The sequence below is a fragment of the Ranitomeya variabilis genome, chromosome 4 (assembly GCF_051348905.1).
Source record: "Ranitomeya variabilis isolate aRanVar5 chromosome 4, aRanVar5.hap1, whole genome shotgun sequence".
Taxonomy (NCBI): domain Eukaryota; kingdom Metazoa; phylum Chordata; class Amphibia; order Anura; family Dendrobatidae; genus Ranitomeya; species Ranitomeya variabilis.
In genome coordinates, this window is record NC_135235.1 from 648,103,287 (window position 1) to 648,128,776 (window position 25,490).

At 44.4% G+C, this 25,490-nt stretch overlaps 1 protein-coding gene across 3 annotated transcripts in view; it reads left to right on the forward strand.

The window, feature by feature from the left end:
- Positions 1-25,490, forward strand: part of LOC143766148 (uncharacterized) — an 82,078-nt gene that overhangs the window by 10,869 nt on the left and 45,719 nt on the right. The window contains exons 1-3 of one of the 3 annotated variants that reach the window (XM_077253609.1): positions 5,844-5,920; positions 24,980-25,132; positions 25,263-25,442. In XM_077253609.1, the coding sequence (XP_077109724.1) occupies positions 5,918-5,920; positions 24,980-25,132; positions 25,263-25,442 (336 nt within the window). In that variant the 5' untranslated portion in view covers positions 5,844-5,917. Of the gene's footprint in view, positions 1-5,843; positions 5,997-24,979; positions 25,133-25,262; positions 25,443-25,490 lie in introns of those variants that run through there. The other 2 variants (XM_077253610.1, XM_077253611.1) reach the window with 2 other exon arrangements.

A 25,490-nucleotide genomic window follows, 5' to 3' on the forward strand; every position in this document is an offset into this window, starting at 1 on the left:
AGGTCACCCCCCACACAGACAAGCAGGTCGACCACCACAGGGCCTCCCCCCAATAGCGATCAGTAAGTAGCATTTTTTCACCCTGAAACCACTAACCTCCATGTGCCATGGCGTCCACAAGCTTTCATGCTGCTTTCTTTGCCACCTTGGTAAATAGGGAATACGCCCATGATGTGAACTCAGAACACGCCCCCGGAAATGACGTCACACCTGGAAGGAGCCCATACACTCTAGCATTTACCCACAGTATAATATCCCCACAGTGCCGCCATCCCCCACACACATTATAATGTCCCCACAGTGCCGCCATCCCCCCACACACAGTATAATGTCCCCACAGTGCCGCCATCCCCCCACACACAGTATAATGTCCCCACAGTGCTGCCATCCCCCCACACACAGTATAATGTCCCCACAGTGCCGCCATCCCCCCACACACAGTATAATGTCCCCACAGTGCCGCCATCCCCCCCACACACTGTATAATGTTCCCTCAGTACTGCCATCCCCCCACACACAGCATAATGTCCTCACAGTGCCGCCATCCCCCCACACACAGTATAATGTCCCTACAGTGCTGCTATCCCCGAACACTGTATACTGTCCCCACAGTGCCGCCATCCCCCCCACACAGTATAATGTCCCCACAGTGATGCCCCCCACACTACACAACCACCCACCTCACCTGCTAATAAATAAATACTCCCTTCTCCGCATTCCTGATACAGATGACCTCGGGAATAGCATCGACCTCCTGGATCAGTTTCCCAAGTCTAGAGATGAGGCCCTGTGCCGTGGGCCGGTGCTATAGACGTATGAGGGGTAGTTATCTGCGGTGTGGGCTGTATATTGTAATGGAGACATTCTGGGGACAGATTATCCCAGAAACAGAACTTTTTAGTTCTTTAGACAATGTCGCTGTATTTTAGCTTTTTCTTCACCTTATTATTTTTAATGACACTGTTCTAGGACCCCATTGTTAGGCCCCGGCTGTCATGGTGATATATTGGGATGTGATGATGGGAACAGTTCTCCCCCTCTGTGCTCCTCCGATCAAATAACAAATAATCACCATTGAGAGTCCTCAGTAGATGATGCATTTTAATGACTGAAAAGATGGGAACAAATAGTCGCTATCCAGACTCCTCCGGTCTCTACATCAGTTTGTAGTATATTTGTTACCATGTTTTCAGTCGGCCATTAAAAGGTATCAACCATTGAGAACTCTAATTTTTGATGATTTTTTTTATCTACTGGATAACACGGTACAAAGATATATTTTTCCTGTTAGATTAGATGGATGAGGCTCTAGCTCTTTTTGCCACAGATACATCATGCAGACCAATGATATTGCTCAGGTGATACTGCACTACTGTAGTGCGGTGTAGTATTATCCTGACAGGCAGGGATAATAATGGCCCTATACACATTAGATAACTGTTGGCTGAGCGATCATTCGGCTAATGGCTGTCTGTCCCGACTCCCACATGAACACAAACATCCATGTAGGCGACTGGTGGTGATGTAGTCACTGACGGACTCCGACCAAATCTGTTTATTAGGGATCAGCGAACCTGAACTGTAAAATTCCGGGTTCATACCAGACATCTAGTGTTCAGTACCGAACACCGACTTTTTTTTCCGGAAGTACTGTGCAAGAAAGCCTCTGTGGGGTTACTCTGCAAAACACCCTCATTTTTTGTTTTTATTTTAATTTTGGGAGTCCACAAAACATTTTGACTGGAAAATAGAAAGAACAAACTGTAGTGGAGTCTAACAATGGCTGGGTACGGCTGCTATACTTCTCTATTCAGCCAAAGGTACGGACAATACCTGTGGGATCCATGCCTGGTTCATTTTAAAGAATGTGAGTTTGCTCACGTTGCTTGTGGACAGGTGGATGTGCCTATCTGTGATCACACTTCCTGCCGTGCTAAACACAAGTTCCAACAGTACACTTGTCGCAGGGCAGGCCAGCACCTCCAAGGCGTAAAGGACAAGCTCAAGCCATGAGTCCAGTTTGGATACCCCAAAGTTAAATGTTCCAGACCCATCACTCAGTACGTGGAGATGTGTGGACACATACTATTCCACCATGTTGTTCAAACTGTTATGCTCCTGAATTTGATCCCTTGAGCTTGAGTTCTGTTGTCGACTTCTCTTTTTGTCAAGCCACAGGAAACACAACACAACTCTGTTCAGTTTTTTGGCTGCAGTCTGTCTAGTCTAACACAGGTATTTTCATTTATCCACCTATCACCTTCTGTCTGCAGCTTTATATTCTGTCCCCCAGCTGGCATTTCCTGCTGGTGATAGACTCATTTAGATGTTCTGACCTTCTATTGATGTTTGGAGCAAGTCTGTGAGCTTTGAGCTAATGACTTTTTTTTTTTTTAAATTAGTTTATTAATTCCAGAATAAACTGTACAATACACATGTTTGCATTCGTTATTATCAATTACAGTGTGGAATACAGATAGTTGCAATGCTTCATCATATCTAAAATATTACAAGAATAGCAAACTGTGCAGGTTATTATCACTGGTGTCTTATAAATCATCTATTATATAACATTAACTACATTAACTATTAATAGTACGCCGCCGAAAAGAAAATTCCATACAGATTTCACCTTTTTGCCCCCAAACGAGCTAATGACTTTTGCCTTGCTGTTTTTTTTCCTATACTTTGCATCCATCTTCTGTTTATCTTATATATATATATATATATATATAATTGTCTAAGGGGTACTTCCGTCTTTCTGTCTGCAACTTCCGTCACGGTTATTCATTTGCTGATTGGTCTCGCCAGCTGCCTGTCATGGCTGCCGCGACCAATCAGCAACGGGCACAGTCCAATTAGTCCCTCCCTACTCCCCTGCAGTCAGTGCCGGGCGGCCGCTCCATACTCCCCGCAGTCACGGCTCACACAGGGTTAATGCCAGCAGTAACGGACCGCGTAATCCCGCGGGTAACTCACTCCGTTACCGCCGCTATTAACCATGTGTGACCAAGTTTTTACTATTGACGCTGCCTATGCAGCGTCAATAGTAAAAGGATCTAATGTTAAAAATAATTAAAAAAAATAAAAAATCATTATATACTCGCCTTCCGCCGCGTTTTCCTCTCCTCGCCACCCTCCGGTAACCGCTCTGTGCAAGCGGCAGGTTCCGGTAGCAAGGATCGTATGGCAGAAGGACCTGCCATGACGTCACGGTCAGAGATTTTTTTGTAATTTCATGACTGAAAATTGTACATTCACACTGAAGGCATCAAAACTATGAATTAACACGTGGAATTATATACTTAAAAATGTGTGAAACAACTGAAAAGATGTCTTATGTTCTGGGTTCTTCAAAGTAGCCACCTTTTGCTTTGATGACTGTTTTGCACACTCTTGGCATTCTCTTGATGAGCTTCAAGAGGTAGTCACTGGGAATGGTTTTCACTTCACAGGAGTGCCCTGTCAGGTTTAATAAGTGGGATTTCTTGCCTTATAAATGGGGTTGGGACCATCAGTTGTGTTGTGCAGACGTCTGGTGGATACACAGCTGATAGTCCTGCTGAATAGACTGTAAGAATTTATATTATGGCAAGAAAAAAGCAACTAAATAAAGAAAAACGAGTGGCCATCATTACTTTAAGAAATTAAGGTCAGTCAGTCCGAAAAATTGGGCAGACTTTGAAAGTGTCCCCAAGTGCAGTGGCTAAAACCATCAAGCGTTACAAAGAAACTGGCTCACATGAGGACCGCCCCAGGAAAGGAAGACCAAGAGTCACCTCTGCTTCTGAGGATACGTTTATCCGAGTCACCAGCCTCAGAAATCACAAGTTAACAGCAGCTCAGATTAGAGACCGGGTCACACAGAGTTCTAGCAGCAGACACGTCTCTACAACAACTGTTAAGAGGAGACTTTGTGCAGCAGGCCTTCATGGTAAAATAGCTGCTAGGAAACCACTGCTAAGGACAGGCAGCAAGCACAAGAGACTTGTTTGGGCTAAAGAACACAAGGAATGGACATTAGACCAGTGGAAATCTGTGCTTTGGTCTGATGAGTCCAAATTTGAGATCTTTGGTTCCAACCACCGTCTCTTTGTGCGACTCAGAAAAGGTGAACGGATGGACTCTACATGCCTGGTTCCCACCGTGAAGCATGGAGGAGAAGGTGTGATGGTGTGGGGGTGCTTTGCTGGTGACACTGTTGGGGATTTATTCAAAATTGAAGGCATACTGAACCAGCATGGCTACCACAGCATCTTGCAGCGGCATGCTATTCCATCCGGTTTGAGTTTAGTTGGACCATCATTTATTTTTCAACAGGATAATGACCCCAAACACACCTCCAGGCTGTGTAAGGGCTATTTGACCAAGAAGGAGAGTGATGGGGTGCTATGCCAGATGACCTGGCCTCCACAGTCACCAGACTTTAACCCAATCGAGATGGTTTGGGGTGAGCTGGACCGCAAAGTGAAGGCAAAAGGGCCAACAAGTGCTAAGCATCTCTGGGAACTCCTTCAAGATTGTTAGAAGACCATTCCCGGTGACTACCTCTTGAAGATCATTTAGAGAAAGCCAAGAGTGTGCAAAGCAGTCATCAAAGCAAAATGTGGCTACTTTGAAGAACCCAGAATATAAGACATAATTTCAGTTGTTTCACGCTTTTTTGTTAAGTATATAATTCCACATGTGTTAATTCATAGTTTTGATGCTTTCAGTGTGAATGTACAATTTTCAAATACCGAAAATCTTTAAATGAGACGGTGTGTCCAAACACTTTTGGTCTGGACTGTGTATGTGTATATATATATATATATATATATATATATATATATATATATATATATATATATATATATATATATATATATATATATATATATAATGGCATATTGCATGAACATAGATGCATGTAAAGTGTGTGACAACATATTGCGCATCCAAACCATGAATTAGTGTCAATGTGCAATATAGAAAAGAACATGTACAGTGACATTCATACAGAGCAGATGTATAATATAGTATTACATACCTCAAAGCAAATGCTAATTCTTGATGTGCGTTTCGCTGGTGGTTTCCACTAGGGATGTCAGACAATGGATGTACAGAGGTAGTTCATCAGTGACAGCTGTCACTAACCCATGCATGGGTGATTAGGGCCGACGCTTATTCATGTCCAGGAATGCGTCTCTTGGCGAGCTCGTCCCCCAGACAGGACATGACGTTGAACCGGAAGTGTGTCGTGTTCAACCATGGAACGCAGACTTCACACGTAAAGACCCGAAATGTCAATGCATTCCAAAGTGGAATGAATCTATGTTCATGCGATATGATATATCTTTTTTTCTTTGGACCTGAGAATCCAGCATCATACTGAAATGAAATGGAATGCTGCATATAAGGGTGCACAGACCCAGGGAAAACGCAGTGGGCAATTTGTGCCCTATTTCAGAATATTTATGGACGGTGGGGAAGAAAGAAAGGACTCCGAGATGAAACCATTTAATAGCCGTATGGTTCTTTTCAAATTGAGTCTGAGCGATGAAGGTTTCCATATGGTGGTTCAAGGCTGTTTCAGCAAACCACTCGTTCATAGAAGAGGGGGTAATCGAATTCCATTGACAGGGAAGCACTGTTTTAGTGGCTTGCAAGAGATGACGTAATAAAGATTTATTTTATATATAAGATTTTATATATGATATTTTCATACATATTTAGCTCTGGCTGGGATAGCACGCGTGCTGGGTCACGCGTGCAACAGATACTAAGTGCAATAGGATAAAGTGCTTGGCAGTTAGACAATGGCATTGAAGCTGATGTTCTCTCTTTTCTTCTCTTCTTCACACAGGTATTTAACCCATCATTCGTTTGTGTGCTGACTGACAAGTGTGAACTGAATCATAACTAGCAAGATTTTTTCATGGTATTTAACCCATCATCCGTTTTTGTGCTGACTGACAAGTGTGAACTGAATCGTAACTAGCAAGATTTTTTTCATGGTACTTAACCCATCATCCGTTTGTGTGCTGACTGACAAGTGTGAACTGAATCATAACTAGCAAGATTATTTCATGGTTTTTAAACCATCACTCCTGTGGTGGTTTTCTTTTTTTTTTTCTCTCTTTTTAGTTTCTGCTTTAACCCCTTAATCCCATATGACGTACTATTCCATCGAGGTGACCTGGAACTTAATTCCCAGGGACGGGATAGTGCGTCATAGGCGATCAGTCGCGCTCACGGGGGGAGCGCGGCCGATCGCTGCCGGGTGTCAGCTGATTATCAGAGCTGACATCGGTACTATGTGCCAGGACTGGTCACAGACCGCTCCCAGCACATTAACCCCCGGAACACTGCGTTCAAACATGATCGCAGCGTTCTGACGGCATAGGGAAGCATCACGCAGGGAGGGGGCTCCCTGCGTGCTTCCTTGAGACCCTCGGAACAACGTGATGTGATCGCGTTGTTCAGAGGGTCTCCTACGTCCTCCTCCTTGCAGGCCCCGGATCCAAAATAGACGCAGGGCTCCTTCCGGGTCCTGAAGGGAGGTGGCTTGCAAGCGCCTGCACAGAGTAGGCGCCGGCAAGCCTGCAGTGCTGCCTGTCACATCGCTGATCTGACACAGTGCTGTGGAAAGTGTCAGATCAGCGATCTGACACTAGTTAACATGATGTCCCACACTGGGACAAAGTAAAAAAAAAATTTTACATGTGTAAAAATAAAAAAAATTAAAAATTCCTAAATAATACAAAAAATATTGTTCCAATAAATACATTTCTTTAGCTAAATAAAAAAAATCAATAAAAGTACATATATTTAGTATCGCCGTGTCCATAACGACCTGACCTATAAAACTGTCCCACTAATTAACCCCTTCAGTGAACACCTTAAAAAAAAAAAAGAGGCAAAAAACAACACTTTATCATACTGCCGAACAAAAAGTTGGAATAACATGCAATCAAAAAGACGGATATAAATAACCATGGTACCGCTGAAAACGTCATCTTGTCCCGCAAAAAACGAGCCTCCATACAGCATCAGCGAAAAAATAGAAAAGTTATATTCCTCAGATAAAGCGATGCAAAAATATTTTTTTATATAAAATAGTTTTTATCTTATAAAAGCGCGAAAACATAAAAAAAGATATAAATGAGGTATCGCTGTAATCCTACTGACCTGAAGAATAAAGCTGCTTTATCAATTTTATCATACGTGGAACGGTATAAATTCCCCCCCCCCCCCCCAAAGAAATTCATGAATTGCTGGTTTTTGGTCATTCTACCTCACAAAAAGCGGAATAAAAGGCGATAAAAAAATGTCACGTGCCCGAAAATGGTACTAATAAAAATGTCACCTTGTTCCGCAAAAAACAAGACCTCACATGACTCTGTGGACCATAATATGGAAAAATTATAGCTCTCAAAATGTGGAGATGCAAAAACTATTTTTTGCAATAAAAAGCATCTTTTAGTGTGTGACAGATGACAATCATAAAAATCCGCTAAAAAACCTGCTATAAAAGTAAATCAAACCCCCTTTCATCACCCCCTTAGTTAGGGAAAAATAATAACATTAAAAAAGTGTATTTATTTCCATTTTCCCGTTAGGGTTAGGGTTGGGGCTAAAGTTAGGGTTAGGGTTGGGGCTAAAATTAGGGTTAGGGTTGGGGTTACAGTTAGGGTTGAGGCTACAGTTAGGGTTAGGGTTGGGGCTACAGTTAAGGTTGGGGCTAAAGTTAGGGTGAGGGTTGGGGCTAAAGTTAGGGTTAGGGCTAAAGTTAGGGTTAGGGTTGGGGCTAAAGTTAGGGTTGGGGCTAAAGTTAGGGTTTGGATTACATTTATGGTTGGATTAGGGTTGGGATTAGGGTTAGGGGTGTGGTTAGGATTATGGTTGGGATTAGGGTTAGGGGTGTGTTGTTAGGGGTGTGGTTAGGGTTCAGATTAGTGTTAGGGGTGTGTTGTGGTTAGGGGTGTGGTTGGGATTAGGGTTAGGGGCATGTTTGGGTTAGGGGTGTGGTTAGGGTTATGGTTAGGGTTGGGATTAGGGTTAGGGGTGTGTTTGGGTTAGGGTTTCAGTTAGAATTGGGGGGTTTCCACTGTTTAGGCACATCAGGGGCTCTCCAAACGCGACATGGCATCCGATCTCAATTCCAGCCAATTCTGCATTGAAAAAGTAAAACAGTGCTCCTTCCCTTCGGAGCTCTCCCGTGTGCCAAAACAGGGTTTTACCCCAACATATGGGGTATCAGCGTACTCAGGACAAATTGGACAACAACTTTTGTGGTCCAATTTCTCTGGTTACCCTTGGGAAAATAAAAATTTGGGGGCTAAAAAATAATTTTTTTATTTTTACGGCTCTGCGTTATAAACTGTAGTGAAACACTTGGGGGTTCAAAGTTCTCACAACACATATAGATAAGTTCCTTCCGGGGTCTAGTTTCCAATATGGGGTCACTTGTGGGGGGTTTCTACTGTTTAGGTACATCAGGGGCTCTGCAAACGCAGTGTGACTCCTGCAGACCATTCCATCTAAGTCTGCATTCCAAATGGCGCTCCTTCCCTTCCGAGCTCTGCCATGCGCCCAAACAGTCGTTTACCCCCACATATGGGGTATCAGCATACTCAGGGCAAATTGCACAACACATTTTACAAAAACATTTGATCCATTGATCATGTGTAAAAGTTTTGAGTAGTTCTCTCTCCCAAACCCCATAAAAATGTGAAGTAATAATTTATAGATAGTTGCAATGGCATGCGGGGTGGTATAGGTGGACACACACATTCTCTCAAAAGTTAATAAGGGGCGGGTGCATCCGGGTCTTTTACCTAGAGAGGCAAATAAGTTTTTAAAGGAAACTTGTCAGCAGTATTGTGCACAGTAACCTACAGACAGTGTCAGGTCAGTGCTGTTATACTGATTACAATGATACCTTGGTTGATGAAATCTGTCTTGTGGTTGTTGTTTAATCTTTATTTTCAGTTTTGTGTTAATGATATGCTCGTGCTCCGGGGCGGCCTGTGGGGGGGTCTTCATGTGGTGCTCTGCTTAGCTATTCATAATGCAGACTGCTGACAGGTCACTGATCCCTCACTAACCTCCCCCTAGTTTACATAATGAATATATTCACACACTGAAGAAAATAACAAAACCCTTCTGCAGGTAGGTGAGGGCCGTGGCATCTGCGCTGCAGCATAATCACATGTTTAGTGTCCTAGTAATAATTGTTCTTCATGTTATCGATCAACTACAAAAAAATTAAAAATCAATGTGAAAATGGCGTGTGCGCAGTAGCAGCTATCCGTGTGTATAGAGATCCGATAGCTGCTATTGCGCAGACGCCGGCAGCGCCATCTTGCTGGAGAAGAAATAAAATGTCCTCCTCCAAGATGACGCCACCCGTGCCTGCGCAGTAGCAGTCAGTGCATATAGAGGTGATCTCCGAGAGCTGCTACTGCACAGGTGTGGACGGCGCCATCTTGGAGGAGTCTTAGGGGTGATCTCCTGGAGCTTCTTAGAAAGGAGTGTTCAGATAACCCTGGGGGTAATCCTGGATTATCGCTGATGGGCAATAGAGGACCCTCAGGGTCAATCACAATACCCTTCAAAGAAGGTGAATAAATTATTTTTAATGTCTGTTTGACACTATAGGACAAAGGGATCCTATTTTGTGAAAGCGAGGGCCACGTCCAAGGAAGGGTGGACAGCGGTTGGCGCTCATAGCAAGTGAGCATTTCTGCTATACACAAGCGATCTGCACATCGTCTGTGTGTAGCAGAGGCGATCAGACAACTGCAGCTTCTACGATAAAAATTAGAGAGAAGGACAGCGCCACACCAGGAAGTGACAGACAGCAATACAATTTATTCTGCCTCCTGCGGCAACGTTTCGGTCCGGGGACCTTTTTCAAGCACAGTACAGTCACATTTCAACCACCATTATATATCATTAAGACCACCCCCATAGTTAACAAACAACCAATAGGGGTGCCATGATCAGATAGAAAACACCAACAATATTACAAACTCCATAGAAATACATAAAAACATTACAAAATATTCAGCAATCTATATTCACCCCACCCACATATAAAAAATCACCCCTTGATCGCTCCCCTTATCACATCCCACCTCATAAATACAATATAAACGCTCCCGGCTTCCCAAATGTAAACACACTCCATCATCCTATTGGGGCAATGCATCGGCGGTTGCTATGGCTCCGTAGGTGTGTGCAGGATAGGCGCAGCCCAATCAGGCAACAGCGCTGATCCCATGTGACCGCACTGTACCCAGCATGCAGCGCCCACCACCGCACAGGCCCACAAATGCCACCACCACCGCGCATGTCCCAATGGAGGATCCGTCCACTGAGATCCCAATATAGGGCTTCTATGCACGCCGCCGTAGAGGAGATCATTGCGAACGCTATGTTCCACAGCGCTCATCATTGCGCAGGTCCGCATACAGTCTATCAGTGCGCATGTCCTTATTTAGAAACCACCCATCATAGTCCAGGAACGGCACTTTAGTGCGCATGTCCGCAATGCCATAGTCTCAATTGAGCTCAGTGCACAAGTCCTAGCTCCAATTCCACAAAAGGTTCCAGTGCGCATGACATACCGCATCCATAGCAATATAACTTTTGCTTCATGCGCATATTCAAAAGAGTGGGACTACCGAAAGCGTTTTAATCCTCCAGAGCTAGATGATATATAGGTGCATTTAAATAGATATCGCGCCAAGTCCGTTATATATTGTGCATAATGTTCATGTTTTAGCATAGGCACTAGGTGTCCTCTTATTCCTTGGACCTTATTCAGACCCTGTAATGATACATTAAGAGAGAAAAAGCTGTTCCGATCGCACGATGCACATAATAAAAACAAACACATCACATATATGAATGACAGAGCATACATCATATATCACATCTGACAGTTGACACGGTATATGTTATATGTTACAACACAGCATGACACGGACATCTAAATATCCTTCTATTCTAACAAACACACTAACTAACATAGGTGGATACATAATATGTCATAAGTGTATATCAAAACAGATGACAACAATCAAAACACCTATCATATATACCATCATATTAGGGAGATACAGGGATACCCAATCTCACATATCACACATAATAAGGGGAGGTGGGGATACCTAATCATAGGGGGTATTACATCAGATACCACTTATTCTAAAAAACAAAACCAAAACAATAATATGGTTAAAAACAGTACACCAGTGAGGACCCACAACCAACCCCACGAACGCTAAAGGAGACAACTCTGTTGGTACTCAATATTCATGCCTCTTGGAAAGAGCGTATCGAGCTCAAATATCCATTTTAGCTCTTTCTTTTTCAAAATGGAAACCCGGTCTCCACCTCCACCTCCAACATCATCTATAATCCTATATCTTAACTGATTGACTGAGTGTCCCATTTCATGGAAATGCCTAGGTACCGGGAGTTCAATACGTTTGGTTCTGATAGTGCTCTTGTGTTTGCTGATCCTAGTCCTAACCTCCATCGTGGTCTCCCCAACATAGTAGAGACCACATGGACAGCTAAGGACATAGACCGCAAAACTACTTTTACAGGTATATCGTCTCCGTATCTCATACTTTCTACCCGTATGTGGATGGCAAAAAGACGCTCCCTTCACCATGTTATTACAACATGCGCAATTAAGACATGGAAAATTCCCAAGACTTGGGCGACTCAAAGTGGTCTGTAGATCCTTTTTAGAGCTGCCAACATCCGACACCACCAGCTCATCCTTAAGATTTCGATTTCTCCTATGGGAGAGTAGAGGGGGTAATTGGAATTCATGAACATTGGCATGACCTCTACTAAGTAGTGGCCAATGCCTCCGTATGACATCTGAGATCCAGTTGCTAAAGCCATTGTATGCCGTAACAAACGGAATTCTCTTATTTGTTACAACCTCCACCTTAGGGTTAAGGAGCTCAGCACGCTCTTTGGATAAGGCTCTGGCTCTAAATTTATCCAAATCCAACTTAGAGTACCCTCTAGCCAGAAACTTTTGACACATTTCATTCAGTCTCTCTTCAACTAGAGTGTCACTGGAGACAATTCTTCTAACTCGCAACAGTAGGCTCCATGGCAAGGATTCCACCATACGGCGTGGATGTTCACTGGAAAAGTGCAATAAATTATTTCTATCCTTATGTTTAACGAACAAGTCGGTATGCAGGAGACCATCAGATTTATAGACACAGGTGTCCAAAAATTGCATCTTAGACTGCGAGCAATCCATAGTGAACCCCAACCCAGGATGAACACTATTCAAATAAAGATGGAACTGCTCAAGTTCACTACGGTCCCCATCCCATACCAGGAAAATATCGTCGATGTAGCGCCGCCAGCCCCCGACACGGCTCCAGAACTGCGATCCGTACACGTGTTCGCCCTCCAGGACAGCCATGTAGATGGATCTACAGACCACTTTGAGTCGCCCGAGTCTTGGGAATTTTCCATGTCTTAATTGCGCATGTTGTAATAACATGGTGAAGGGAGCGTCTTTTTGCCATCCACATACGGGTAGAAAGTATGAGATACGGAGACGATATACCTGTAAAAGTAGTTTTGCGGTCTATGTCCTTAGCTGTCCATGTGGTCTCTACTATGTTGGGGAGACCACGATGGAGGTTAGGACTAGGATCAGCAAACACAAGAGCACTATCAGAACCAAACGTATTGAACTCCCGGTACCTAGGCATTTCCATGAAATGGGACACTCAGTCAATCAGTTAAGATATAGGATTATAGATGATGTTCCTGTACCCAGGCGAGGTGGAGACCGGGTTTCCATTTTGAAAAAGAAAGAGCTAAAATGGATATTTGAGCTCGATACGCTCTTTCCAAGAGGCATGAATATTGAGTACCAACAGAGTTGTCTCCTTTAGCGTTCGTGGGGTTGGTTGTGGGTCCTCATTGGTGTACTGTTTTTAACCATATTATTGTTTTGGTTTTGTTTTTTAGAATAAGTGGTATCTGATGTAATACCCCCTATGATTAGGTATCCCCACCTCCCCTTATTATGTGTGATATGTGAGATTGGGTATCCCTGTATCTCCCTAATATGATGGTATATATGATAGGTGTTTTGATTGTTGTCATCTGTTTTGATATACACTTATGACATATTATGTATCCACCTATGTTAGTTAGTGTGTTTGTTAGAATAGAAGGATATTTAGATGTCCGTGTCATGCTGTATTGTAACATATAACATATACCGTGTCTACTGTCAGATGTGATATATGATGTATGCTCTGTCATTCATATATGTGATGTGTTTGTTTTTATTATGTGCATCGTGCGATCGGAACAGCTTTTTTTCTCTTAATGTATCATTACAGGGTCTGAATAAGGTCCAAGGAATAAGAGGACTCCTAGTGCCTATGCTAAAACATGAACATTATGCACAATATATAACGGACTTGGCGCGATATCTATTTAGATGCACCTATATATCATCTAGCTCTGGAGGATTAAAACGCTTTCGGTGGTCCCACTCTTTTGAATATGCGCACGAAGCAAAAGTTATATTGCTATGGATGCGGTATGTCATGCGCACTGGAACCTTTTGTGGAATTGGAGCTAGGACTTGTGCACTGAGCTCAATTGAGACTATGGCATTGCGGACATGCGCACTGAAGTGCCGTTCCTGGACTATGATGGGAGGCTTCTGAATAAGGACATGCGCACTGATACTGTATTCGGACCTGCGCAATGATGAGCGCTGTGGAACATAGCGTTCGCAATGATCTCCTCTACGGCGGCGTGCATAGAAGCCCTATATTGGGATCTCAGTGGACGGATCCTCCATTGGGACATGCGCGGTGGTGGTGGCATTTGTGGGCCTGTGCGGTGGTGGGCGCTGCATGCTGGGTACAGTGCGGTCACATGGGATCAGCGCTGTTGCCTGATTGGGCTGCGCCTATCCTGCACACACCTACGGAGCCATAGCAACCGCCGATGCATTGCCCCAATAGGATGATGGAGTGTGTTTACATTTGGGAAGCCGGGAGCGTTTATATTGTATTTATGAGGTGGGATGTGATAAGGGGAGCGATCAAGGGGTGATTTTTTATATGTGGGTGGGGTGAATATAGATTGCTGTATATTTTGTAATGTTTTTATGTATTTCTATGGAGTTTGTAATATTGTTGTTTTTTTCTATCTGATCATGGCACCCCTATTGGTTGTTTGTTAACTATGGGGGTGGTCCTAATGATATATAATGGTGGTTGAAATGTGACTGTACTGTGCTTGAAAAAGGTCCTCGGACCGAAACGTTGCCGCAGGAGGCAGAATAAAGTGTATTGCTGTCTGTCACTTCCTGGTGTGGCGCTGTCCTTCTCTCTAATTTTTATCGTGGACTCTTCTACTGGGATGGACCCCCTGGTGTGGACGTGCGCCCCGATGTCCATGGAGACAATGTCAGTATTGGGTGCGGTTTGACTTATTTTTGTTGGATAACTGCAGCTTCTAGTCTCCCATGGAGACTATTGAAGTATGCAAAAAGTAAAAAAAAAAAAGAATGTATCTGCACCAAAATGGTATCAATAAAAACATCAGCTCGGCACACAAAAAATATGCCCTTATCTAGTCCCATATCACGAAAATTGGTATGAAAAAAATTCAGATTCATTAGGCAGGCGTTGGTGGCTGCGCCAGCGCTGTAGCATGACAAAGGTGCCTATTTTCATGTTATTTACACATATAGTTTTGTTGTAAAAAATAAAAAATAAAAAAATTGTTAATCAAAATGGCGGCGGTGGCACCGATGCTACTGCGCAGGCGCCGGTGCCATTTTGCTAGAGAAAACAAAATTGTCTTGGCGGTTTAATCCATTGGGAACCATTTTGACGTAAATATTTTAGAACCACATTTAGGAGAGAAATTGGGCTAAAGCTCTTATATGACCAAGGATCCTTTCCTTTTTTGGGAATGACCTTTACATGCGCGATTGAGGACTACCTAGGAAAGGGGGACTTGTCTGAATTGAAGGCACTTAATATTATGGGGGACAATTGTTCAGCATAAGTTTTGTAAAATTTAGTTGTAAAACCATCTCAGCCCGGACTTCAATTATTTGGTAGACTTTCTATCGTTTCCAATATCTCAGTATAAGAAAATGGGCCCTCCAGGCAAGCCATTATGTCCATACCCAATTTTTTTACAAAAGGAGGCTTTTGAGGAGAAATTCTCTAGTGTGTCAGGAGGTTACACAATTTAGAATAATCTACTATGTAATTGTCTAAGGGTCACTTCCATCTGTCTGTGTGTCCTTCTGTCTGTCTTTCTGTCTGTCACGGATATTCATTGGTCGCGGCCTCTGTCTGTCATGGAATCCAAGTCGCTGATTGGTCTCGCCAGCTGCCTGTCATGGCTGCCACGACCAATCAGTGACGGCCACAGTCCGATTAGTCCCTCCCTACTCCCCTGCAGTCAGTGCCCGGCGCCCGCTCCATACTCCCCGCAGTTACCACTCACACAGGGTTAATGCCAGCGGTAACAGACCGCGTTATGCCGCAGGTAACTCACTCCGTTACCGCCGCTATTAACCCTGTGTGACCAAGTTTTTACTATTGATGCTGCCTATGCTTTATTAAAACGCTTTATTGAGGTAATAAATGAATCAAAAACTAAAAGAGCCACCTTGTTAGACTGCAGCATTACTGCTGCACAAGGTGGCTCTTTTAGTTTATAACGGCTTGGGGGGGGGGGTGACAGTGGCCCTTTAAGCCACCAGGACCACCCTTTTTTGGTAAAATAGGTTATTTTAAGGGAGCAAAGTACAGGTGCGTGGTCTGAACAGAGGATATTACCCACACTGGTCGATACCAGCCACAGCAAGGCGCTATGTTGTATTAGGATGTAGTCCAGTCGGCTGTAAGAGTCATGGGGAATGAAGTAAAAGCTATAATCCCTATGAGTAGGGTGTTGAATTCTCCTGGAGTCCATACTTGTAGCTGAAGGCGATCCCTTTTGATATGCATAGTTACTGTGTATGAGAGATAAGATTTCTTTTTAGAATTGTTCATCACTGGGTCATGATTGGCATTAAGATCCCCACTGTTGTGAACTCCGTTTTCAGGTCACAGATGGTCACAGATGGTATTGTGTGACTTTGGTTTTTTGGCTCCCCCTGGTGGTTTGGTTTATTATCCTGCGGGTCTGCTGGATCAGCTGCCTCGTTATTCACCAGGGAGGCTCCTATTTAGCCCTGCTTCACTTCCACTTGTTTCCGACAGAGGATCCCAGTTTGTGTCTAGATTTTGGCGGACCTTTTGTGCTAAGATGGGCATTAATTTGCCTTTTTCGTCGGCCTTCCATCCTCAGACGAATGGCCAAACCGAGCGCACTAATCAGACTTTGGAAACCTATTTAAGATGTTTTGTTTCTGCTGATCAGGACGACTGGGTGACTTTTTTGCCATTGGCCGAGTTTGCCCTTAATAATTGGGCTAGTTCTGCTACTTTGGTTTCGCCTTTTTTTTGTAATTCAGGGTTTCATCCTCGTTTTTCCTCGGGTCAGGTGGAGTCTTCTGACTGTCCTGGAGTGGATGTTGTGGTGGATAGGTTGCATCAGATTTGGAATCATGTGGTGGACAATTTGAAGCTGTCACAAGAGAAGGCTCAGCGCTTTGCCAACCGCCGTCACTGTGTGGGTCCCCGACTTCGCGTTGGGGATTTGGTGTGGTTGTCTTCTCGCTTTGTTCCTATGAAGGTCTCCTCTCCTAAGTTTAAGCCTCGGTTTATCGGTAATTATAAGATTTTGGAAGTTCTTAACCCTGTGTCATTTCGTTTGGACCTCCCGGCATCGTTTGCTATTCATAATGTGTTCCATCGGTCGTTGTTGCGGAGGTATGTGGTGCCTGTGGTTCCTTCGGTTGAGCCTCCTGCCCCTGTGCTGGTTGAGGGAGAATTGGAATACGTGGTGGAGAAGATCTTGGATTCTCGTATTTCTAGACGGAGGCTTCAGTATTTGGTTAAGTGGAAAGGCTTTGGTCACGAGGATAATTCCTGGGTTGTCGCCTCTGATGTTCATGCGGCCGATTTGGTTTGTGCCTTCCATGTGGCTCACCCTGATCGCCCTGGGGGTTTTGATGAGGGTTTGGTGACCCCTCCTCAAGGGGGGGTACTGTTGTGAACTCCGTTTTCAGGCTCCCTCTTGTGGTCACAGATGGTATTGTGTGACTTTGGTTTTTTGGCTCCCCCTGGTGGTTTGGTTTATTATCCTGCGGGTCTGCTGGATCAGCTGCCTCGTTATTCACCAGGGAGGCTCCTATTTAGCCCTGCTTCACTTCCACTTGTTTCCGACAGAGGATCCCAGTTTGTGTCTAGATTTTGGCGGACCTTTTGTGCTAAGATGGGCATTAATTTGCCTTTTTCGTCGGCCTTCCATCCTCAGACGAATGGCCAAACCGAGCGCACTAATCAGACTTTGGAAACCTATTTAAGATGTTTTGTTTCTGCTGATCAGGACGACTGGGTGACTTTTTTGCCATTGGCCGAGTTTGCCCTTAATAATTGGGCTAGTTCTGCTACTTTGGTTTCGCCTTTTTTTTGTAATTCAGGGTTTCATCCTCGTTTTTCCTCGGGTCAGGTGGAGTCTTCTGACTGTCCTGGAGTGGATGTTGTGGTGGATAGGTTGCATCAGATTTGGAATCATGTGGTGGACAATTTGAAGCTGTCACAAGAGAAGGCTCAGCGCTTTGCCAACCGCCGTCACTGTGTGGGTCCCCGACTTCGCGTTGGGGATTTGGTGTGGTTGTCTTCTCGCTTTGTTCCTATGAAGGTCTCCTCTCCTAAGTTTAAGCCTCGGTTTATCGGTAATTATAAGATTTTGGAAGTTCTTAACCCTGTGTCATTTCGTTTGGACCTCCCGGCATCGTTTGCTATTCATAATGTGTTCCATCGGTCGTTGTTGCGGAGGTATGTGGTGCCTGTGGTTCCTTCGGTTGAGCCTCCTGCCCCTGTGCTGGTTGAGGGAGAATTGGAATACGTGGTGGAGAAGATCTTGGATTCTCGTATTTCTAGACGGAGGCTTCAGTATTTGGTTAAGTGGAAAGGCTTTGGTCACGAGGATAATTCCTGGGTTGTCGCCTCTGATGTTCATGCGGCCGATTTGGTTTGTGCCTTCCATGTGGCTCACCCTGATCGCCCTGGGGGTTTTGATGAGGGTTTGGTGACCCCTCCTCAAGGGGGGGTACTGTTGTGAACTCCGTTTTCAGGCTCCCTCTTGTGGTCACAGATGGTATTGTGTGACTTTGGTTTTTTGGCTCCCCCTGGTGGTTTGGTTTATTATCCTGCGGGTCTGCTGGATCAGCTGCCTCGTTATTCACCAGGGAGGCTCCTATTTAGCCCTGCTTCACTTCCACTTGTTGCCGGCTGTCAATGTATTCAGTGCTATTCTGATTACTCCTGATTATCTCGTTTTCTGCCTCTTCAGGATAAGCTAAGTTCTGTTTGAATATTTTTTGCTCATCTGCCTGCAATATGATTTCTGTGTATGATGAGTCTAGTCCAGCTTGCTAACATGTGATTTCTTTTTGCTGGTAAGCTCTGGGGTACGGAGTTGCTTCCCCCGCACCGTTAGTTGGTGCGGGGGCTCGAGCAATCTCTGTGTGGATATTTTGAATAGGGTTTTTCATTGACCGCACAGTTCTCTTCCTATTTTCTGCTATCTAGTATTAGCGGGCCTCATTTGCTAAATCTGATTTCATCTCTGCATTTGTGCTTTCCCCTTAACTCACCGTTAATATTTGTGGGGGCTATTCTATATCTTTGGGGTCTTCCACTGAGGCAAGCGAGGACTTACTTTCTCTCTAGGAATAGTCAGTTTCTCAGGCCGTGACGAGACGTCTAGGATTTTTTAGGTAACGTTCCACGGCTGCCTATAGTTGTTTGCGGATAGGATCAGGTTGCGGTCAATCTAGTTACCACTTCCCCAGAGCTAGTAGTCTGTTCAGTTACTTAGCTAGTCCGACCTGCGATCCTTGCCACTAGGATCATAACACCCCACATAATCACACGGTGCCTCTAATAAGAGGTATAGCGGTACAAACCAGCTTGGTAATAAAAGTCCACAATCCACAATAAGCAAAAAATGCAATCGCACTGCCGCTATACGCCAGACCCTATATGCTCCAGGGGTATAAAAACGCACCGTCTGTGCCTTTTGTCAAAAAACAAACAAGAAAAAAAACCACTACAGAGATTCCACCTTGGTGCTGCTTTTAGAAAAAACAATTCCACTATAGTATGCAAAAAGAAAATGAAAGCGCACTCACCGGTATTGAACAATCAGAGCGGTTTATTCACATGAAATCATGCGGTGCAGGGAGGGTTTGTGAATACAAAACGGATGACAGCTGTTTCGTGCTAGATGAGCACTTCAACAGATCCAATGATTCATGTGAATAAACCGCTCTGATTGTTCAATACCGGTGAGTGCGCTTTCATTTTCTTTTTGCATACTATATTGGTAATAAAAGTAGCTTCGTCTTGGTTAAGGGCATAAGTATTAATAATTGTAAACAATTGTCCATCTCCTGTCAAGGTGAGGACAATGTACCTGGCCTCCCTGTCCACAGCAGAGTCTATGACTTGGTTAGTAAGGAATTTATGGATAGCAATTGCCACGCCTTTAGAGTGCAAGGTAAAATGCAAGGTAGTGTAATTCTTATGTTTAATTAAAAGTGGGTTACTGGCTTTGAAGTGTGTTTCCTGAAAACAAACAATGTGTACCTTATGCCGGTGAAAATGTTGGATAATCTGGGCTCACTTTTCTGCGGTATTGAGTCCCTTTGCATTAAAAGAAGCAACATTTAGATCCGCCATTGTGCATGGAGACGGATGAAGTCCATAGGTGTGCATGGCACTCACGGATTTCCAGTCAGGGTTTTCCATGTGGCTGAAAGCCAAAGGTTTGTTTGTTAAAAACCCAGTAAGGGGTATGGGTGTGTCAGGTGCAACGTCAGTGTCAGTCTGGTGTGTGCTGTTGTGCAGAGTAGAGGCCTACAGATCGCTGGCTGTGTGTGTGAAGCAGCATATTGCAGAGGAGCCAGCAACCATGGCAGCTGAATAGCTTGGCACCCACAGCGTACGCAGCGATGCAAGACGCCCATGGTAACTGGTCTCGGATGTGGACAGTTCTGTGCCCAGAGGTGCTGCAGGTGGATGTCCTGTGCCTGAAAAGAGTCTGATGTAGACAGTCCTGTGGCTGGAGGTGTTCCGGAGGTGGATGTCCTGTGCCCGAAAGAGGACTGGTATGTGTAACGATTGCAAACAGCTGGATATGGTGCCCGGCTGCTATCCGGAGGATATTCTGGGCTGAGATGCAGCGGTGCAGGACACCCACGGGAACTAGTCAGAGGAGGATTGGTGTGTGTAGTGTCTGCAACATGTGAAGCTGTGGTTGGAGACTGTAATATGGCGTGCGGTCGCCCTACGGATACTGGACAAGGAGAAGTCCAGTGTGTTTAGGGACTGCAATCTAAAAGCCATATGATGTGTAGTGCTATGAAATGGGCACTGAGACGAGATGCAACTGTGTGTATTGAATTTTGATGACGTTTACTATAAAATGCTATACACCTTATGTGTGAAGTAACACATTAAAGAGACTTTTGTGTTTGAACTTTGTGGGTCACTGCCTCTTCACTGCATACGGTGCTACCGCAGCATTACAATACATATTTGTATGCTGTAGACTGTATATTTGTTAACAGTAATTGCTTTATTCTTTGTTTTGTATTTTGTTATTTGCTTTACTCACTCTGACATCTTTCCCTTTTTCCTTGGTTCAGCACACTTCTCTTGTAGTTAATTCATACTCTGCTCTTCCATGCTGTTTTTTAGGAGGAAGGTAAAACAACTCTACAGCTGTTTATGCAGGTTAAGTTTGAGTTGCCATCTCCTAGTTCTGTGGTTAGGGCTATCTCTATACCTGCAGTCCCCACTAGGCATTGCAGTGTCAGGTTATCTAGTCTGTATAGGAACCAGCACGGTCAGTTGGGTTTTTGTGGTGTTTAACTTATTAATCCTGAGTGAGTTACTACACAGGCATAACAGAAACGCTGCCTCCTGCTAATACGAACTGTATCAGATGGTGCTGCTGGATGTTGCGGCATGCTGAGGAAGGTTTTCCACATTTCAGCCATGCTGTTACAACACAACATTTAATCTCAATTATTCTAACGTCTGTTTTCAGTAGGCATAGACTGTTATCTATATGTTGACTCTTCTTGTAGGCTGAATTGATATTTGTAAATTGATGAATGGTTGTTATTTACCTCTTATATCAGCTCCTACAGATTATTGTACTGTTAACTTTGCAGAACAGGGATGCAGGGTCACTGAACACTGATGTTTGCTGATGTGTTGATTACACATTACACCAGGCCATGCAGTTTGTTATATACTGCGTAAGCTGTGTTATATACTGCGTGATCTGTGTTATATATTGCATGGGCTGTTATGATCCGGTGACCTTGGAGCCGCATGAGAGTTTCTCAGGAGTAGGTGGTACCTGTACTGACCGCAAACCCTAAACTAACACCGCAACTAGAAGTAGCCGTGGGATGTACCTAACACGTCCTAGACACCTCGACACAGCCGGAGGACTAAATACCCCTATAGATGGAAATGGGAATTCTATCTTGCCTCAGAGCAGAACCCCAAAGGATAGGCAGCCCCCCACAAATATTGACTGTGAGTATAAGAGGAAAAACACACGCAGGCAGAAAAACAGGATTTAGCAAAAGAGGCACTTCTAGCTAAATAGAAAAGGATAGGACAGAATTCTAAGCGGTCAGTATTAAAATCCTAAAAAGATCCACAGCAGATAATACAAATATACTACATCTAACTAAAGACATAGAAAGTATATCTGCATCTCCTGAGAGTCCAGCATGACTGAAAAATCCAAACAAAGTCTAAGCTGGAAAAAAACACAATGAATTGCAAGCACACTGCATGTGTGCACAGAGACAAAAAACCAGACACTTATCTTAGCTGAATTGGCAGCAGGGCATGAGGAGCCAGAGAGAGATGCAATCCCTCCAGGAACAATGGACAACTGGCCAGGAAGCATGGATCCTGCACACCTAAATACCTAATAGAGCTGCAATCAGCAGAAACACCTGCCCTGGATTACAACCCCAAGACAACTGCACTACCACCAACAACCACCGGAGGGAGCCCAAGAGCAGAATTCACAACAATGGGCTGTGTTAAACACTGCGTGGCCTGTGTTATATACTGTGTGGCCTGTGTTATATACTGCGTGGCCTGTGTTATATACTTCGTGGCCTGTGTTATATACTACGTGGGCTGTGCTATATATTACGTGGACTGTGTAATATACTGCGTGGCCTGTGTTATATAGTGTGTGGCCTGTGTTATATACTACATGGGCTGTGTTATATACTACGTGGGCTGTGCTATATATTACGTGGACTGTGTAAGGCTACGTTCACATTTGCGTTGTGCGCCGCAGCGTCGGCGACGCAACGCACAACGCAAACAAAACCGCAACAAAACGCACGCTAAAACGCTGCGTTTTGCGACGCATGCGTCCTTTTTGGCCGAAAGTTGGACGCAAAAGAAATGCAACTTGTTGCGTTCTCTGCGCCCAACGCTTGCGGCCATGCGTCGCAAAACGCAGCACAACGCATGTCCATGCGCCCCCATGTTAAATATAGGGGCGCATGACGCATGCGGCGACGCTGCGGCGCCCGACGCTGCGGCGCCGAACGCTAATGTGAACGTAGACTAATATACTGCGTGGCCTGTGTTATATACTGTGTGGCCTGTGTTATATACTACGTGGGCTGTGTTATATACTACGTGGGCTGTGCTATATATTACGTGGGCCGTGTTACAGTATATACTGCCTGGCTGCTATATACTACGTGGGCAGTGTTATATACTGCGCGGGCAGTGTTATATACTGCACGGGCTGTGTTATATACTATGTGGCCTGTGTTATATTCTGCGTGGGCTGTGCTATATATTACGTGGGCTGTGTTATATAATGTATGGGCTGTTATATACTACATGGCTGCTATATACTACGTGGCTGCTATATACTACGTGGCTGTTCTATATAATACGTGGCTGTCTGTGTTACGTGAGCTGTGCTATAAACTATGTGGCTGCTATATACTATGTGGCTGCTATATATTACGTGGCTGTCCTATATACTATGTTTCTGTGCTATGTACTACGTGGCTGTCTGTTATATACTACGTGGCTGTGTTATATACTTCATGGCTGTGCTATATACTACGTGGCTGTGCTATATACTATGTGGCTGTGCTATATACTACGTGGCTGGCTGCTATATACTACGTGGCTGTTTGTGTTATATACTACGTGGCTGTGCTACTATATACTACGTGGCTGTACTAAGTGCGACGTACGTGCATACATACATACATAGATACATATTCTAGAATATCCGATGCCTTAGAATCGGGCCACCATCTAGTCCAAAAATAACAGTGTATATAACTCTCCAGCATATGCAAGGTGGAGTTCCACCTTGTGTGTACGTCGCATATGAGGTGGTGAAAGGGAAAGCAGAAGTGACGCTGCAGCGCAGACAGGCGAGCAGCAGCATGGTGAGAATGCCTAAAGTGTGCAGTAATGACCTGTACTTTCTGCAGCAGCTCTGACATCTCGGAGTAATTTTTCAGGAAGCTCTGCACCACCAAAATCAGCACACACCCCAGGTAAGCAATATGCATCAAACACACTAGGCCCAGAGCATCCACGAGATTTCACCCTTTATTACACACCACCAGGCTGGGCTTGAGGTTCAGTGGCTCCAAATAATCATCGGTCTGTTGTTTGCTCCCTGTCCACCGCTCCTGCGCGGTGTGGGATTTTCCCCAAAAACAGATGAGTTTAAGAACAGCCCGCTGTTGTTTCCCCCAGGCTCTGCTGAAGTTGGTTGTGCAGGTGTTAAACAGACCGGATGAGGAGGTGGTGGAGGAAGCGGAGGAGGAGGCAACATGAACAGAGAAACATTCAAACAACATCCAACCAACTCCTGATTTTGTCCACAGCATGAATGTACAGGCCGGTGATGGCCCACCAGGAAAAGTAGTGGAGACAGGGAACCACATACTGTGGTTCCTCTGTTCCTAATGTATTGTTAGCCCTTTCAAAACCACTTGTGAGGCCACATGTAGAAAATGGTATCCAGTGTTTGGGGGATGTACAGCTGAACGCTTCAATGGGAAGGTGTGGAGATGCTCGTTGTCACTGCTGGTGGTGGCGCTATCACATCTTCTCTTTACGGGGAGCCAAGTTGCTCGGGAGCGTGAGGAATAGGTCGAGACTGAACAGAAGAGGGAGCAGGAGGAGGCAGCGTGACTACTACGCTTTATCCTTTGAACTGACCATGTCACTCGTATGGCCTTGACTCCATGTGGTGTCTAGAAACTCCTCATCACCCATTGCATCATCACACCTCTCCAGTCTGTCCTTACTGTTCTAAATGTACCCACATCCAAGAGGAAAAATATAATTTTTTTTTTACCCAGTGCATGGCAAAGTGCAAGAAGTACCTATTGGGTGCTTTGAAAAGTTAGCTGTGCGTGTGAGCTAGTGTGCCACCCAGGTGTCTTGGTGGCCTATCAAAATGGCGAGTGGTGACTGTGAGAAGTGTGAGATGACTGTGGGGGGCGCTTACCTCATTTATAGCCTATTGTGGTAGTTGAATGGACAAGTGATTGTGAAAAGTCCTCCCTTTACAATCACATCCAAGTCACAAGTGCAGCAAGTGGGTGATGACTATGACTTTCCAATTTATACCATCTGAGAATAAAACATCTACACTTTCTATCTACTAATATGTTCCCCTTCTGATCTGCTCTAATTGTGTTATTACATTGAATCTTTATGATGTTAAATTAGCTCATTTTCCCATTTAGGTCCCTACAATATCGGATCCTCTCAGTGAAGATCTGCTATATAAAAGGATATTCCTGTTTGACCCAGCAAGGTTTGATATGGACAACGTGAAAATGATGGCAGAGAGGCTATTGCAGCTCACCCTAGAGATCCTCTTCCAGCTTACAGGAGAGGTGAGAGATTCTGATGATGTCACATTACACCATTCGTATCTATGGGAATAACAGATGGACAGAACTGGAGAGGTGAGGACTCTGGAAAATCTATTTAGTGAGATTTATTAATCTGTCTTTCCATAACTAGGATTACACAGTAATGAAGAAGACCTTTAGTGAGCGCTGTCAGGCCCCTTTGTCTAAGAGATGGAGAAGAACCCTGAACCCAATCACTGGGCCTCCACCTCACCCCCAGATACATGAGGATATCAATGACCAGAAGGTGCAAGAACTCACGTATAAGATCATTGAGCTACTGACTGGAGAGGTGACACTGCTGGGAATGTTGGGACATTTTACAGTAACTTTATGAAGG